Source organism: Protomyctophum bolini (genome assembly GCF_963924005.1).
Source record: "Protomyctophum bolini genome assembly, chromosome: 17".
NCBI lineage: Eukaryota > Metazoa > Chordata > Actinopteri > Myctophiformes > Myctophidae > Protomyctophum > Protomyctophum bolini.
Genome location: NC_137878.1, coordinates 18,216,311 through 18,233,824, shown reverse-complemented (window position 1 = coordinate 18,233,824; position 17,514 = coordinate 18,216,311). Strand labels below are relative to the sequence as shown.

Here is a 17,514-nt window from a genome sequence, read left to right as displayed (position 1 = left end):
AGGAGTCGGTGAGCATGCCATGATTATGGACTGTAGACAGTAGGCCTACCAAAGAGAAAGAGAGAGTATGGTGGAAGAGCTGAGGGAGGTGGGAGTTGAAGAAGTCAATTTAATACGTTAATTGGTGCAGCAGAGGATATAACACAGGGAGAGGCACGGTGTCGGTGATCAGATTTATTAAAGAAACGGATTTATGGGGTAGATTATTAAGAAAACTGAGAGTAACAGCTGGAGGCTGTAATGCAACTATTTGGATGCCAACTGCCAAAAGACCGAAGAAGAATAAGTTAAATGTAGCCTAGGTCGTCTTGGGTGGAACCCATAGACTAGTATTAAAAGGATAGAGACTAAACTGGCGCGAAGCTCCGCCCCCTCCGCTATTCATGTCAGTGGAAGTTGCTCAGTGGCGTTTTGAAGCACCCGGAAGGCTGCCGGAAGTACCGTCTATTTCCGCATTAGGACCATAGAGTATTGATTAGGACACCAAAATTTGGTGTCCGGAAGGAAGTCAAGAAGTGTTGGGCTTTAACATTGAGCGCTCGGTTGCACGGGGTTTCCTCGTCAAGAATCCACGGGTCCGCCTGCAGTCCTTCCTCTTACCACTAGGGACCAGCGCTTCAACATTGGAGTGCCTAGCTGGCCCCTTTGGGGGGGTGGAACAAAAAGAAAACCTGCCTCAGTTTCCTTCCGAGTTTCAACGGTCAAACTCACAAGGCGCCAGCCGGAAACGGTCGCCGATTTAAACAGGAGAGGAAAATCGCGGTCACAACAAAAGAATACAGAAAGCTGGGTAAGCGCGGACTTAATACAAATATAATAATATTTTAAAGATGATTACATTCACATTTAATTCGTTTTCACCGCTTCACTACTTTCCTATTTTGTAGTAGATAGACTATTACGTTGAGCACAGCCATGCATTCATTGCTGCAGCTGCACGGATGCAGCCACGGCGTGTTAAAAGATTTGTATAGCGCCAACAAATAAACGAAATAATTATAAAAATACATCTAGAAATGTCTGTTAAAAATTAATTGCGTTTGCATGGCATTATACTTAGTTTTGCGCATGTTTAAAATTGGCTAAGTAAGTTAGCTAATACCCCACGCTACACCATAACTCTTTTCGCGTTAATCCCTATGTTCTCCAGGTTCTATGTTCTCCACTTACCTTAGGGTTTAGCCCCTCTCGGAACCCTACATAAAGCTTTTATGAATCAAAGTGTCAGAAACTTTACTACATTTGGGTTCTGCTTGTGGGGCTACTTAGGGTTTAGGGTTGGGATTTCTGGTTTAAGGACTTCAGTGTCCAAGTACAGAACAAAGTGTTTGTTTTTGCCATCTTTGTTGAAGAGTCTGAGCAATTATGTTTTATTTTATGCCAGTGTTAATTTGTAGTTGGCTAAGGCTATGGACCAGAGCTAGCTAAGACTAGATAGGTTAAGTAGCCTAGGCAGGCCTATAGTTCAATGGATTGTTCAAAGACTGAGCTTAAATCAGAATTTGCTACTAAAAGTAACACTTAGGGCCGATTCATACTCCTATTTTACCGCTGTTTCGGCGCTGTAGTGCCGAAATGATTTCGGCTCGTCAGAAATTTTCAGTAGCACCGAAGAGCCGACTTTAGGACGGTACCCGCCCCCCCGAACCTCAAATGACGTCAAATTGTAGGCTCTACAGAGTCTACAGCGCCGAACCGACTTTTATTCGGCTCTAAAATAGGAGTATGAATCGGCCCTAAGTGGGGAACAAAGAACCTTTTTTGCATGGTGGGGAACATAGAACCTAGGGAACATAGGTATGCTCCCCTGTTTTCAGTAGATAAGACAAACATTAAATGAGGAATACATGCATGTCCTTTTAATGTGCATAATGTCCATGTTTAAGTTATTATGCCAAGGGAGACAATTAAAAATAAAAATCACGCCTGTGTGAAGTGAGGTGCGCTCTTATACATCTCATTTCGGCCAATCACAATTTGCGTCCTGTTTGTGTTTACACACTTTTGTCTTCAATGTTTGTGTTTACACACTTGTCTTCACACACAAAGCTGGGCATATAATATTATGTTATGTCACACAGTGGAAGTTTGTCAGACTATTTACAAACACATTGGTGAAGACAATTCTTGGTAAGAAATGCATTCCCAGATTATATTAATATCCCTTGACTGGATATTTCACTTTAAAAAAACTTTTGGGTCATTTTATTGTTTACTCAGGCTTTTGTGAACACCCGTACAGTTTTTAAGTTGCTCGATTCACTGTTAAGATATTTGATATTCATCAAATATCGGACACACCCCCATCCTTTACAAACCAATTAACTTCAAACTCCATTTTAACCATGTTAGATTAATCGAAAACAGTAACACCCATCCTTTGTTCTGGTGACACATACCAGAATTTTGTTTTGTCTCTTACTTATTCATTGTTTTTTTTTTTTATATAATAATTTTATTGTATTTTCCCCCCCAAGTAATGTAATGGGCCTCCTCACGTATTAGGAGGTCAATATCAGTCACCAGAACCAAGAATGGGTTGTAATAAATCAATATCCAATATCTAAATACTGAATCAAGCAACTTAACATTCCGGGGTGTTCACAAGCCTGAGTAGATGATAAAATGATGTCCAGCTTTTGGTGTGTGCACAAACTTTGTCCTACGCAAACATTAAATTCCCATTGACAATGACTGGACAATTTTGAGTGTTTGTACACAAACATTTGCCTAACACAAACATTGAGGAAGGTGAGGAAGCAAATTGTGATTGGCCGTAATGAGATGATGTTTCATGATGTATGATATGAGCGCCCCTCACTTCACACAGGTGTGATTGGTTTTTTTAAGTGAAATTTAATAACCAAGAAGGTAAATTACTGTTTAGTGTAATAGTCATAACCGCTTTAAAGTTGAACACCAAGTACTTTCATAATGCATTTTTGTATGTCTGTCAGATTATGTAACTAACCTTGACAATCTTTTTGGTTTTACAGCTGCAACCTTAACAACATTTCAAAGCCAAAGTGTGCCTGTGTGGAAGAGGAAATCATGGCAGGGGTAGGACAAGAAGAAATACCAATGGCAGAGGTGGGACAAGAAGAAATATCAATGGCAGAGGTGGGACAAGAAGAAATATCAATGGCAGAGGTGGGACAAGAAGAAATATCAAAGGCAGAGGTGGGACAAGAAGAAATATCAAAGGCAGAGGTGGGACAAGAAGAAATATCAAAGGCAGAGGTGGGACAAGAAGAAATATCAAAGGCAGAGGTGGGACAAGAAGAAATATCAAAGGCAGAGGTGGGACAAGAAGAAATATCAAAGGCAGAGGTGGGACAAGAAGAAATATCAAAGGCAGAGGTGGCACAAGAAGAAATATCAAAGGCAGAGGTGGGACAAGAAGAAATACCAATGGCAGATGCTGGAAGATGCATTGACGGGGAAACAGGGTTGGACATGTCCAACAGCAGTCCTGTGCCAGTTAAAACGGGAAGGGAAAATCCAATGACCAAAAAACTACAGGTGTGTATTACACAGGTGAATCTATCAGAGTTGGGTTCACATATTTCCAATGATGGAGCCACAGTATCCCTGGAGAGAAGGAAAGGGAGGCCAAAAAAAGCCCCTCTAACACCTGTACGGGGGCGTGGGAGACCATCAGGATCCACGAAACGGTCCAAGTCAGAAGCTTCTCCTTCTAAGAAGAGGGGTCGACCCAAAGGCTCAAAAGGGAGAGTTGAGAGCAGTGAGTCAGACGAAGAGCATAGCCCAAGCAAACGTGCTTTGGGTAGTTCCAAGACACCTAAGAGAGGGAGAGGGAGACCCAAAAGCTCAAAAGGGAGAGTTGAGAGCAGTGAGTCAGACGAAGAGCATAGCCCAAGCAAACGTGCTGTGGGTAGTTCCAAGACACCTAAGAGAGGGAGAGGGAGACCCAAAAGCTCAAAAGGGAGAGTTGAGAGCAGTGAGTCAGACGAAGAGCATAGCCCAAGCAAAGCTAAAGCTGAAAATGATTACGGTGAGCCCATTGGCGAGAGCAGCGAGGAGGAAGGAATATCTAACGATGAGTCAGACGGGTATAGCCCAGAGTATAGCACAGACGAGTATAACCCAAGAAGTTCAGAGACACCTAAGAGGAGAGCTAGACCCAAAAGCTCAAAAGGGAGAGTTGAGAGCAGTGAGTCAGACGAAGAGCATAGCCCAAGCAAACGTGCTGTGGGTAGTTCCAAGACACCTAAGAGAGGGAGACCCAAAAGCTCCACGAAGCCACGTGGAAGGCCACGCAAATACCCCAATGTTGATCCTCCAGAGAGGCGTAAGCGGGGAAGCCACCTGAAAAAAAACATATCACCAGCTGCTTCATCCCCACCTGGCACTTCCGATGTTGTGACCCCAAGAAAGAGAGGACGTCCACCTAAAAAAAGTGCAATTGAAGATGAGGAGGTGGCGAATAATGGAGAAATTGCAGCTGCTTCATCCCCATCTGGCACTTCCGATGTTGTGTCCCCAAGAAAGAGAGGACGTCCACCTAAAAAAAGGGAAATTGCAGATGAGGAGGTGGAGAATAATGGAGAAATTGCAGCTGCTTCATCCCCACCTGGCACTTCCGATGTTGGGCCCCCCAAAAAAAGAGGACGTCCCCCTAAAAAAAGGGAGATTGCAGATGAGGAGGTGGAGAATAATGGGGAAATTGCAGCTGCTTCATCCCCATCTGGCACTTCCGATGTTGTGTCCCCAAGAAAGAGAGGACGTCCACCTAAAAAAAGTGAAATTGCAGATGAGGAGGTGGAGAATAATGGGGAAATTGCAGCTGCTTCATCCCCATCTGGCACTTCCGATGTTGGGCCCCCCAAAAAAAGAGGACGGCCCCCTAAAAAAAGGGAGATTGCAGATGAGGAGGTGGAGAATAATGGGGAAATTGCAGCTGCTTCATCCCCATCTGGCACTTCCGATGTTGGGCCCCCCAAAAAAAGAGGACGGCCACCTAAAAAAAGTGCAATTGCAAATGAGGAGGTGGAGAAGAATGGGGAAATTGCATCCCAAGAAAAGCACGCCTCTGCTGTAGATGCGGAGGTAGAGAAGAATTGGGAAATTGCATCCCAAGAAAAGCACTCCTCTGCTGTAGATGAGGAGGTAGAGAAGAATGAGGAAATTGCATCCCAAGAAAAGCACTCCTCTGCTGTAGATGAGGAGGTAGAGAAGAATGGGGAAATTGCATCCCAAGAAAAGCACTCCTCTGCTGTAGATGAGGAGGTAGAGAAGAATGGGGAAATTGCGGCTGCTTCATCCCCACCTGGCATGTCCAATGTTGGGCCCCCAAGAAAGAGAGTCAGAGGACGTACCCCTAAAAAACGTTAAATTGCAGATTAATAAACTGAAGATGGTTATTGATCAGGAGCAGAAGTAGATATTGACCCACTTCATGAAAATTACGTGTTGGAAAGTTAAGCTATGTGTTAATTTGGTTAAGTGACTGGTATAACACTGGGCTGGGTTCAACCAATAAAACGCGAAAAATATTTTAACTGCATGGACAAAGGATCCCTGTAGGTTAGGTGTATTGCATTACCTCTGTTTTCATGAATCTTGACTAAACTGTAATTTTGTTTACCTAATGTGCTTTTGATGCTTCCATTGAAAATAAATTTCATTGCTGTTTTTATGCTTATAGGCTAGTTCATCTCACTATGTAAAACAAGCATGCCTGGTACAAGGTATTACTTGTAAAAGTGATACATTGTATTGATTTAGTAAAGCCCCCACTTTAATTGCAATACAGTTTTCAGTCATGTCATTCATTGTTAGAGGAATGGGGTTTCTTTTTAATGGGGAAACGTTAGAGGTGAAATGGACATGATTAAACCAATGTATTGTATTTACTGTATGTGAGGTGAAATACACTTGTTTTGTCATCAGATTTGTTTTGTCAGATTTGTATGATGTCATGCTCGGTTTAATGGTTTTTACTAGCGCGAATATATTTGGTTATTAGACGTTTGCCTTTTTATTCATTTTTATACAAAATGTCGCTAATGATCCAGGATTCTCCAATGTTGCGATCGGTGTTGGACCCAAAAATCTGGAAATCAGTTGGGCCATAGTTTTATCCTAAAGCCTGCATTTTACAGTTATGTGTCTTCATGGATTGTTTTGTGTTAATTGCCAAATTTGAATGTACTCTCATTATTCCTCAATTGGACAGTTGCCCTGTACGTTTGACTCTTGCCTTGAAATAAATTTGTATTTGGTAATTCGTTGTGTGTTCCATAAACTTAAACAGTCACACCTGAAGCCCCAGAGATACACCCCTCCAGATGTACCGTTTGTCAGATGTTCACAAAGTTGCAGTAGTTATTCAACTTCACTCTTGACTTTTTCTAAATGTTTAATTGTATAGTAGATTTATTTTCTTTTTGACACATTTTTATGAAGTTTTAAGTTTCTGAATATTTGGTATGATGTGGTAGATAAAGGACTGTCACAGGTGTTGTATGCCTTTTGCAATGGGTATCCGCACACGGTAATGCTGATACTTTTTGGTTGGGATAAAATATATGATAGTCAGTATCTAAATAATAAAGCATTATTTGAATAAGACTGAAAGACATGGTGCATGAGATATTGCTCGATAGGCTAAATACTACCAACTGCTTTCTATGTTAACATCTATTCTAGTTTTGTGGAAATCACGCTGTTTTAGTGAACATTTTGGTCTTGTATGGTTTGAATAAGACTATGGTCCTGAAATAAAGAATTTATTTTGGTCCCCGTGTTATTGTTGTCATGTGTTATAAATTAGTGAGGGTTTGCTTTCTTGTAATTTGTCCTGGCCATACATGTATGTATTGTAATCTTGTAGATCAGTGATACTCAACCTCAGACATCAGGCCCGCGGGACCATTATGACTGGCCCACCAATGAAAATCTAAAAAAAAAGAAGAAAACAAAATCTGGAAAATGAAATAAAAATAAATAAATCTGAATGAAGTTATCTTTAATTACATTATTATAAGTAATACTATTAGAGTTGTACTATTACTCGAACGAAAAAAAAAAAAAAGCTTGGGGGGGGGGGGATGCAATGCAAATGAAAGACATATACTGTGTATCCCTATTCCCTGACATAATTTTATAGCTAAACGGACAGAATTCTATTTTATTTGAATGATGAAACCCAGCTGCCATTAATAGTTGGAAATGGAAATTGCGGAAATGGAAATTGTAATTGCGGAATTGGTGGAAACGGAAATTGCCGAAATGGAAATTGCGGAAATGGTGGAAATGGAAATTGAGGAAATGGAAATTGCGGAAATTGCTCTTCACTTATAGCTATCTATTTTCAGGTAGATTGTTTTATTTTACTCAGTCAGCCATATCACTACTCATTTTTTTTCATGAAAAAGGTCATAGCTGGGTAATCTATTTTCAGGCAAATTGTGTTTATTGTATTTTATTTTACTCAGCCATAACAATTTATTTTCTGTTAACCAACTTGCTGGCTGGCAGGCAGGCAGACAGCTACTCATAGACAGGCAGACAGACAGACAGCTACTCATGGAGAATTGGACAGGCAGGCAGTCAGACAGCTACTCATAGACAGGCAGACAGACAGCTACTCATGGAGAATTGGACAGGCAGGCAGACAGCTACTCATGGACAATTGGACAGGCAGGAAGGCAGACAGCTACTCATAGACAGACGACATATGGACGACTTTTCAGGACTAGAAAGCCTGCAGTTTCTATTAGCTTGTATTCCCCATCGATGGTGTCATTGGTGTGTGTGTGTGTGTGTGTGTGTGTGTGTGTGTGTGTGTGATATGCAAGGTAGGCTTATTATAAACAGATAGTTAGGAGAAATAAAACGTTTCAGTTTTCACATCAACTTCGCCTGCAAGGGGTAGAGACAGTCTGTTTTTTTTCCAAGGCTTGACTACTTTTGGTACTGTATATCTATTATCTACAGATCATTTTTTATTTTAGTTTTCATGTCATTCATATATATTTTTCTTTTTTCTATACTATTCCTGAAAATCCTGTTTTTATGCACCCGTTTTTGCTTTTAATGCTGATTTTGCAACCCATTTTTTTCACCCAGTGTCAATTATCTAATCCTGGGCGCTATACACTTCCTCTGCCAATAACCTGGTGGGGGCAGCGGACTGACCTCATGCTTCCTCTTTTCATGTGCTTTTGATGCATTCATTGAAAATTACATTGCGATCAATGCTCTTTGGCCACTCAGAATAGCCAAATGGCATTGATCACGCCTCCAGGTCATTAGTTTACTCAAGTTAGGTAATAATACAAAATAAAAGTATGGGTCTGTTACACTCCCACCAAATAATTAATAAAACACATGCAGTTAAATGATTTCAGAAAATTACCTGACCCCATACTTAAAATTCTGAATAGAATTCTGTACACCATTTCTCCCACCTTGAGTCCCCCTCCCACCTTGAGTGTGCCACCATGATCAAGGAAGGCATTGAGAGGACATGATTTGTGGGATGGCATTGTAACTCCTCCATTAGCTCAAACTCCTTTTCAGAAAACTGCAGAGTGGCGATAGTGCCACCCTCTGCATTCTCTTCTTCCATAACCTGTGTGTCCTGGTCTGTGAACCTTCTATATTTAAGTAGGCTAGTCTTCTTGGGTGGTCAAGTTGCTCAGAAGCCTGTTGATTTGAAAAAATGGGTGTCTCTTTGGGCAGAGGCACTTCATTGTGGCCTTGACTGATTTTGTGTACAGTCTTATTCTTTGTGTTGGGGGAGACATCTGGACGAGAAACTGATGCAACTGTGGACTGGTGAATCAAAGTTGGGGACACAGTCTCTCCAGTGATGTAGGCCGTGGCAGGATTACAGCAGTCAGCCCGGGTGACTGCCTCCTCCTGCCGCTACAATTTACCTTTCTGAGCCAAGAGCCTTCCTCTGCTGCTCTTCCTGCATCCCTTCCTTTATCCACACTCCATCTTCTTCCTCCTTAGCAACGAGCTCTGCTGTTGCCTCATCCCGGCTGGCTGCCCCCTCAACCTGGCTGGCTGACTCCTCCACCTGGCTGGCTAGCCCTGATGCAGGTTTGGAATGATGGTCTGACCTGGAACTGATTTGAGGTGGAGGAGGGCTAAAGAAGGAGTGAGGAGGATCACAGCCGAGCAGTTCATTAAAACATTTTTGCACTTCGGTTCCATCATATTCATCTTCTACAATCCTTTCACGAGCAATTTTGAGAAGATTCTCGGAGACTGATTCACATGCATCAACTCGCCGCTTTAAATCAACATCTGGAGTGATGTGCTTTCTGAATAGTTGAAAAATGTCCTTACTCTTAACCAAAGTTAAAATGAGAGGCTCTCAGCAATGCAGTACAGCAATACAGTACTTCAACAGTTTTCTTACAGTGCGATAGTCAATCTTCCATAGGTCATATAGAGAAGCCTTTTAACTTTATCCTCCAAATCCTAGGTCATATAGAGAAGCCTTTTAACTTTATCCTCCAAATCTGCCCCATTTGCCATCATACTTATGTCTGACATTTTGCATTCAATTTACATGACACTTTATCAATAAATGAAAGACTGTGAACCATAAACAAAGACAATAAAACCAATATGCACTTTGGATAACTCAATTACAAAACACACTGCACATTTAAAAGGAAATCTTAAAGGGATGTAGGCCTTTAACCAATTTGCATGTCACCCATAACATTCATCAGCCTTTATACTGCAATGCACTTAAACTGTGACCATGCACAATGTCCCAGTCCTTGCTTTGGACCTTGTTGTGTAATGTATTGTTCTTCCATGTAATGTTACCCTTCGTATATCAGTGTTAGTTGATGCAGAGTAGAAGTCAATTTTTCCTGTAGGTGAAGACAGGAGGCCCTTTGGGTGAAGTTTCCACTGTAGCGGACCCAGCTGGCCATAAAAGGGTGAAGCCGACTGATGAGTTTTGAAAGTTTTATTCAGATCTCAACGTGGAAACTACAAAGAAAAAGGCATAAAATACACACATCAAACAACGCATAAATCAATAATCCATAAACAATTATCAAAATGACAGCATAGAACATAATACTTTTACACAAACATTAGAATACATAACCCCGCACATAAGTCCAACAATAATACCAATATAACAGTGCAAGCAACTAGATCACAAATGTACCTTGTCCCCCTCCAGCTGGGTGCTAAAACCATAGCAGGTGAGGCCCCTGAGGCTCTGATCTTTCCACGTTTGATGCCTTGTCCATCCTTTGTCTTTTCCTTATCTGTCCGTGACCATGGTACATACCATGCTGCTACCTTGTTCTGTCATTCCTTGAATCTGAGGCAGTCAGGTAGAGTTCAGGTTTAAACCCCTGCCACAGCTGAGCTTGATTCAATCAAGAGAGCAGCTGGTGCAATTGTGTCAAAATAAAGGACTTCTTATCTCCACATTAAACACAATGAATATTACACATACAAAATTAAAGTATGAAGTGTGTGGGTCTGTTACATTGTGTTCTTTACAAATTGTGGAAATGTGGGTAAAAAGACCAACACGTGACTAGAGATTGTGGCACACATGGTTATCTTGCCTTGAATGGGCTGCCATCATTCCTCAATTCAACAGTTGTCATGTATACTGTAGGTAGGTTATTGCGAATGCAGTGAGCACTAAGTATGAGACCTAGCAGATCATGTCTGTCTGTCTGTCTGTCTGTCTGTCTGTGTGTGTGTGTGTGTGTCTGTCCCGCTTTTGTGCCCATATATGGAGCTGAGTGATTACGTCACCATGACTCAGCCATAACCATATAAGGAGTCCCCAAAGCAGCTATACGTCCAAAACCCAAATATGTACGAGCTGCGTTCGCTTCCCGCGTTTGCGCGTCTTACTGGTGTTAAATAAATTCAGTTAGAGGTCACAGTGCATTCTTTAAACTTATGACCGTCACACAGACCCCAGAGATGTCCCCTTCAGGATGTTGGCTTAACTTGGCTATATGACTGACTTTTGTTAGATGTTCACAAAGTTGCAGTAGTTATTCAACTTCACTCTTTTTGACTTTCTCTAAATATTTTTGCCAGCTGCTTATGCTGTGTCCTCTTTATTTTGTACTGTAATTGCAGTACCTTACTATATTTCTTTGCTATTATATTATGGTCTCCTCTTGTAGGCAGTATTTTTTTTTTATCATTTGCAATGTTTTTACTGGTTTGCAGCTTACTATTAATTTTGTCTGCACCTATATACTGTACTTTCTTATTGGGTTCTAAAGAGTTGGCCCTAGTGCCACTATTTTCAATATAATTAGAGTACTTAGCTTGATATGCCCTTGATTTTCCTCATTGCAATAGAGCTTGTTCCTTGTTGACCTGCCCATATGCTGTTGTATATATAATACGCCTACTTGATGTGTAGTAGCCTGATCATACCGGACGAAAAACCCACAAGGGTCGAAACGTTGTACCTTCACTATACGTATGTAGGCTACCATGCAGGGGGAGCGCGCACCACGCGCGAGATGCTGTTTCCGGGTCCGTCTCTGTGCTGTATAACAACACTGGAATCATTCAAATGTAACGGTTCGTTACCTTACTATCCATTCACATTATCCGTGGAGGTGACGACTTGCCATAATGGCAACGGAGTAACTGAGAATCGTATAGGATGTGATTAATTCCTAACTACTTTGGTGAGTAGCCGTCAAGTGTATTTGGTGAGTAGCCGCTATACTAGTAGTATATGACACAAAACAATAGGACGGGATCTTCTGCAAAGACCAAGGCAAAAGCGCTGAGCGCATGCACATTGCACAATAACGTTTTGATTTGTAAAGACAAATCCATGAGCTTTATTTAATAAACACTGCAGTATGCTACTGGATCCAAACGTAGACAATATTGTATTAAATACGCATTTCATATAGCCTATAGCTGTTTCATACTAAAACACAAAACAAAATCATTATAGTTTCAAATAGGCTGCAGCCTGCAGGACAAGGCTATGTCCGTTATTTTAATTTAATCTAAATGTAAATTTATTTTGTAGCCTAATTAATTCTATGTTTTGAGATGCACTATTTCCCTCATAACTTCAACCCCGTAATTAGCTAAATGGCAGGTAGGCTATAGGTTCCTTTGTTCAAGGTGAAATGTCACTTTTGTATAATTGCGCTCCATGCACGCGCGTGCACACACAAAACCAGAAAAGATGCTCATTGAAACATTGCATTTCAAGGATTTTATTTAGTGCTAGGAAGCCCGAATAATCGCCGTATGCGAACCTTAACAAAACAATTCAGCACCATGGATAGCTGCCAAGAAAATGGCTATTGTATTAGCCTCAATCGTTCCCCAAACGGAAGTTTTTCAGTGCAGAAACAATTTGGTCGGTGAGAGCAACCATTACGCAGTACGCACTACTACACGCAGTACGCACAGAATGGGACGAATTTTATAGTTTCTTTGTATCATCACTTTAAATTTCAATTGTTTATCCTGTTTCCTGTTGATTGTCTCTGATTGGATGAAATTGGTACGCCGACCTGAAAATGCATTTTCTGTTTAGGGCTACTAAGCTGGAGAGACAACATAGCAGATCTACATCTACTAGCTCACAACGTCGTGCTGTGACACGTTGGGAGCGTGTAGATCTGCTATTCTTGGCAAAGAGATTTGGTGTAGTAGAACAAAAGCAGTATGCGTTCCACCCCCCCCCCCCCCCCTCTCAGAGGGAGAGAGGCAGAGAGCATGAGGACGGAGGTGGGCTGCCTCCCCCTCCCCCCACCCCACCCCCTCTCAGAGGGAGAGAGGCAGAGAAGGGAGGAGGGAGGTGGGCTGCCTCCCCCTCCCCCGGCCCTAGTCAGAATTCTCATTCTGCCATAAATACATCCCTGATCAGGGTTCCTTGACATCTGTAAGCTCAAGGTTTTTTAGTTTGATGCAGTGCTTGGATTTTTATTTTTTAGCCTGTATCCAAATCATATCTGGTTAAATGTCACCAGCATCTTCCTGCTGGAGCACAGGCCAATGTGTCTGTGTTGGTTTGTTAATACAAAGGTTCTTAGTTTGATGCCAATAGTTTGAAAACTTTCTCTCTGCATCTAAATCTTATGAGCTTAAGTATTTAGTTATACCACTAATTCATTTTATGCATCTATGGCATGAGAGCTGTGTCAGGTTTGGGTTTCAAGACCACCATTTGGCAGAGGGTTGCACACCCAGTCCCTCGCTGGTGCTGGACAAAAAAGGAATGATGAAGGCCAGTCATGGCCGAAACGTTGTCACCTTATACCAGTGTTTAAATAAGTATTTTGTTCTCACTTGCATTTTCCATGCTTCTGTGGTATGAGAGCTATATGTCAGTGGATTGTAAGCCAAAGTATTGGGTTTCAAAGTCACCATTTGGCAGATTATCTCCATAATTATTTCTATAAGGTTAGTATGTTATTATTACTGTACATGCACTTCTATGCCAGCATGGCTCAAGAAATAATGTCAGAGGTTTATAAACCATGAGGTTCACAACTCAATAAACAAAACTAAACCAACAGTGAAGTCAAACCGATTCAAATTCCTCTATGAAAACTAAAACAGCCATCAAATCAATCACATCAATGTGCGTCCCTATGTTCTGTCTGTCTGTGATTCGCGTCTGGTTTTAGCCAGGCTATGTTTATAGTAGCCTGGCTAATAAGCCAGACTAATATCACAAACAATGGATTCTTGAGCCGCAATGGTTCTGCAGGCTCCACCGCTGGGCAACGGTAGTACTACAGGCTCCACTTGCTGAATTAAAAAGTGTGAATCGAGTTTCTAGGTGAAAGTGATTTTTTGACTTGCCAAAATCTGCCATTGACCCCCATAATAATTTCCCCAAATTTTAAAGGACTATATTTCTAAAACTATGAAACATTTCAAAGATTCATTTTCAGGCATGCTGGAATGTTTTATTTTTAAATGTTTTGTACCCGTCAAGCTATTTAGTATATTTTGCAGTTTCCCTGCTTGAAAGGGATGGCACAGACCACATGGAGATTTTAACTGGGTTTCACTCATACAATGATGACACAGTTTCCTTCTTTTTACTTTACTTTGTAGTCGAGTACAGTTGTACAGGTATTGTGTAAGCAAGCGGTAAGTCAGTAAGTCAGGCGAAAAACCATATAGGGAAAATAAAAAACTAATGTTAAGTATAATGCACATTAAATCAATACACATACTTTGCATATGTTTTAAACACCTATAAATATAATTCTTAAAAACTTTAAAAACGAATTGAGCAAAAAATGAATTGATTTAGAAATTAGTTGATTAAGAGGGTCTCTTAATCAACTCATTTCTAAATCAATTCATTTTTTGCTCAATTCGTTTTTAAAGTTTTTAAACAAACTTTTTTTTATCAATCAATAATCAATTCAAATGTATTTTAAATCAAATAATCATGTTCAATGTTCATGTCCAATTGGCCATCATGTTTCCTTTAACTTCAACTCAAGTCATCACAAACAACAACAACAAACAATGTCCATGAACTGGCATGCAACTGGCATGATCTGTCACAAATAAACAGTTCTCTCTCACCGGCTGTCTCTCCAGCATTTATATGGCTGCACTCTTCTGCTCTGATGTTTCAGTGTGTGTTGCTCCTCTTTGGATGCACACTGTTGTTCCTCATGAAGGTTTGTGTAGGATTCCTCTTACTCTCAGGTGCAGTGAATGCACTGACGCTGATTAGTCAGGTAATTGGGGAGTGAGTGACAATCAGCTGAGTGTCAGTGGTAATGAGTGTCAGTCCAGATTTAACCCTTTGCTCTACATTTCTCCAAGTTGACTTCACACCTCCCATTTATTTAACTTTTGCACCTCACTGTTCCCTGTTACAATGCTGTGGTCTAGTGTATACGGTACATCGGGTAAGGGGTAACCACATTGCTGGATGTAGGAGGGGCTAGCTAGCGGCCCTCAAAAAGAGTACAGTGGGGGCCCTAGCCTCTGCTGTTTTGACCGTCGGAGAAAAGTGCCCTCTCCATCCTGAAATGTAGCATTTATGTTGAAATAATTCCCCTCTCGTTCGCTGCCCCGCTACACAAACTACGCAGCAGTTCATCTTTCCTCCCAATAGTAAAAGTAGGGGGCCTACGACGGGCGGGCGTCGCTTCCTCCTCCCATCAGTGACGGGAAGAGAAAGCGACGGTCGTCCGTTGTTGACCCCCTCAAAGGCCCCTTCAAACCCATCCAACGTGCGTTGCCATTACGTTGCTTAAAAACAACACCACCGTTGGACATAAGGATAATATAATAAACAAGAGTTGGGGCAAAACTTCATATTTACCCTGGTCTGTAACTAACAAAAGTGTGTTCTTACATGACATCCTCCATTTCACGATGTCAATAATTGCTAATAATATGAAAGTTTTCTTCCTATATTCTGCACTGCAACAGAGCGTTAATGTCTGAAAATACTCATGAACATAAAGCTTACATATTAATACAAAAGATAATGTGCAAAAAGAAAAAAAACAACAACACGTTAATTTACACAATACTGATGATGCTGTCAAACAAGTCTATGAATCAATGCAATCTATGAAAAAGTTTAACTTGGGGCCCCCTGCTTCGTCTCTCTCTCTCTCTCTCTCTCTCTCTCTCTCTCTCTCTCTCTCTCAGCTTCAAAAAATTGAAGGCCCATGGCATATGAGAAAGAACCAAGAATTGGTGAGAGCAAGGAACAGAGAAGAAGTCCACCACAGTCCCTGAGGAATTATCAGCAAAAAAGACCACGGGTAGGTAATCTTCAGTTAAATATCATGCTTCAATTATTGGGGCCTTTTCAATCATATACATTTTAATTTTTACATTTTGTTTCTCTTTCAGTAGCCAATTGCACTGGTTGAGAAGAGTGAATTTATTTGCACACACTACGGATCTTGGAGAGGACTGCTGACCTTTATTGCAGACTGCTGTAGTAGATAGTCGAAGAAACATGTGCAGGGTCATCAACAACCAATGCCATGCAAAAATAACATCCCATTAGGAGCACGTTCAGACAACTTAACAAATGTTGAGAAAAATATAATTTTTTTAATTTAAATATTGTCTTCATGGAGAGAGCTGAAGAAGCTGATATTAATGAATGTATGATGGATCTTTCACCTTTGAGCAGTGAAACGGAGTGCAAGGAAGAGAGAATGTCCTATAGCTCCATTCTTCATCAAATGCAGGAACAGCAGAGGCGCAAACCTGGTCGGCGCTGCAAGAAGAAAACCCTCATGAAGATGGCAAAACTCTTAACAATTGCTCATGGGTGGGATTGTGAGACCACAGCAATGTCAAATGCCAGAGACTCCAACACCCATGAGGTTTGTGTTGCACAGAAAGGAAGCCATTTAAAATCAGTTCCTTCAAATAGTTCTCCAAGTGTCATTACTCAAACCAATCCTGTTATATCTGCAAATCCAACAGCAACACAAATAAATGAATTGAACAAAACATTCAAAAGTAAAAGGATTATTTCAGTCAGCAAAAAGCTAATGAAGGAAGAGTGCAAATTAAATGGAGCAACAGAGGTGAACTCTATAACTACACCACAGTTGCAGGAAGACCCTGTTTTGGATCAAGATGCACCAGTACTTCCCATGCCAGTATCTGCATCCAAAATACAAAATAAATTCACAAAAGTAATAATTTCTAAAAAGGAAATAAAAAACAAGGGCTTAGACATTAATGATAACCCAATGCAAGGACCCACCCAAGATGTACCTAAAACAACCTCTGAAAAGAAAAAAGAGTGGAGCAACAACATAAAAGAAAGGTCAATTGCTAAGATAGCAGAAGACTGCAATGACACAGCATCATCAAAGGCTGAAACTGTTAGTTCCTTGGAACACGTTTTTACTCAAAATGATCAGGAAGACATAAGAGATTGTAATAAAGGAGGTGCACACGCCATAGAGACTGTATGTACAACAGGTACAGAAACAAGCCGTAGGGACACCTCTAGATACATGGGCTTCGAGGAGTTGCTAAAACCAAAGAGGAAGGCCGGCAGGCCGTTCAAGAAAAAGACGCTGATTCGAATGGCTAGATTATTAGCTATAGCACAGGAGGTGGAATCAAAGAATGACTTTAACACAAAACAGTGTAATGTCAATGAAGGGGATGTACTGTCTTCCAAGCAACAAGTTCTTCCATGTCTTCCTATGACTTCTTCCAAGGAAGGAAAAAGGAAGAGAGACTCAAAAATCACAGAATCCAATGTATTAACAAGCCCTGTGAGAAGATCGACACGAACACAAGGTCATACTTTAAACTACAAGGCTATGGTTGACAATAGGAAGCAGGAACACATGAAAGCTGACAAATTAGTTCATGCTGCCACAAATGTCAAAGAAGTAGAAAATCCTGAAGGTATCCCGACTGTCTCCTTAATTACTTATCATGTGAAATTGATTGGCAAAAAGCAGAGTTTTGCTAAAGGTGAGAAGGTAAGAAAGGCAACATCCATGGAGGATGCCACATGGATGGCTG

At 41.0% G+C, this 17,514-nt stretch overlaps 1 protein-coding gene across 2 annotated transcripts; it reads left to right on the top strand.

The window, feature by feature from the left end:
• Positions 1–714: 714 nt before the first annotated feature.
• On the top strand, positions 715–6,756 carry LOC308331844 (uncharacterized protein). 2 transcript variants are annotated; one of them, XM_080787363.1, is made up of 3 exons: positions 715–790; positions 2,997–5,010; positions 5,191–6,756. In XM_080787363.1, the coding sequence occupies exons 2-3, from the start codon at positions 3,052–3,054 to the stop codon at positions 5,353–5,355; spliced, it is 2,124 nt and encodes a 707-aa protein (XP_080643489.1). In that variant the 5' UTR covers positions 715–790; positions 2,997–3,051; the 3' UTR covers positions 5,356–6,756. The 2 variants fall into 2 exon arrangements, with proteins under 2 accessions (XP_080643489.1, XP_080643488.1); XM_080787362.1 differs by having other exon boundaries at positions 2,997–6,756.
• Positions 6,757–17,514: the final 10,758 nt, after the last annotated feature.

Excerpts from the sequence above, each read along its gene's own strand:
- LOC308331844 (XM_080787362.1), top strand. The coding sequence starts at position 3,052 with ATGGCAGGGGTAGGACAAGAAGAAATACCAATGGCAGAGGTGGGACAA.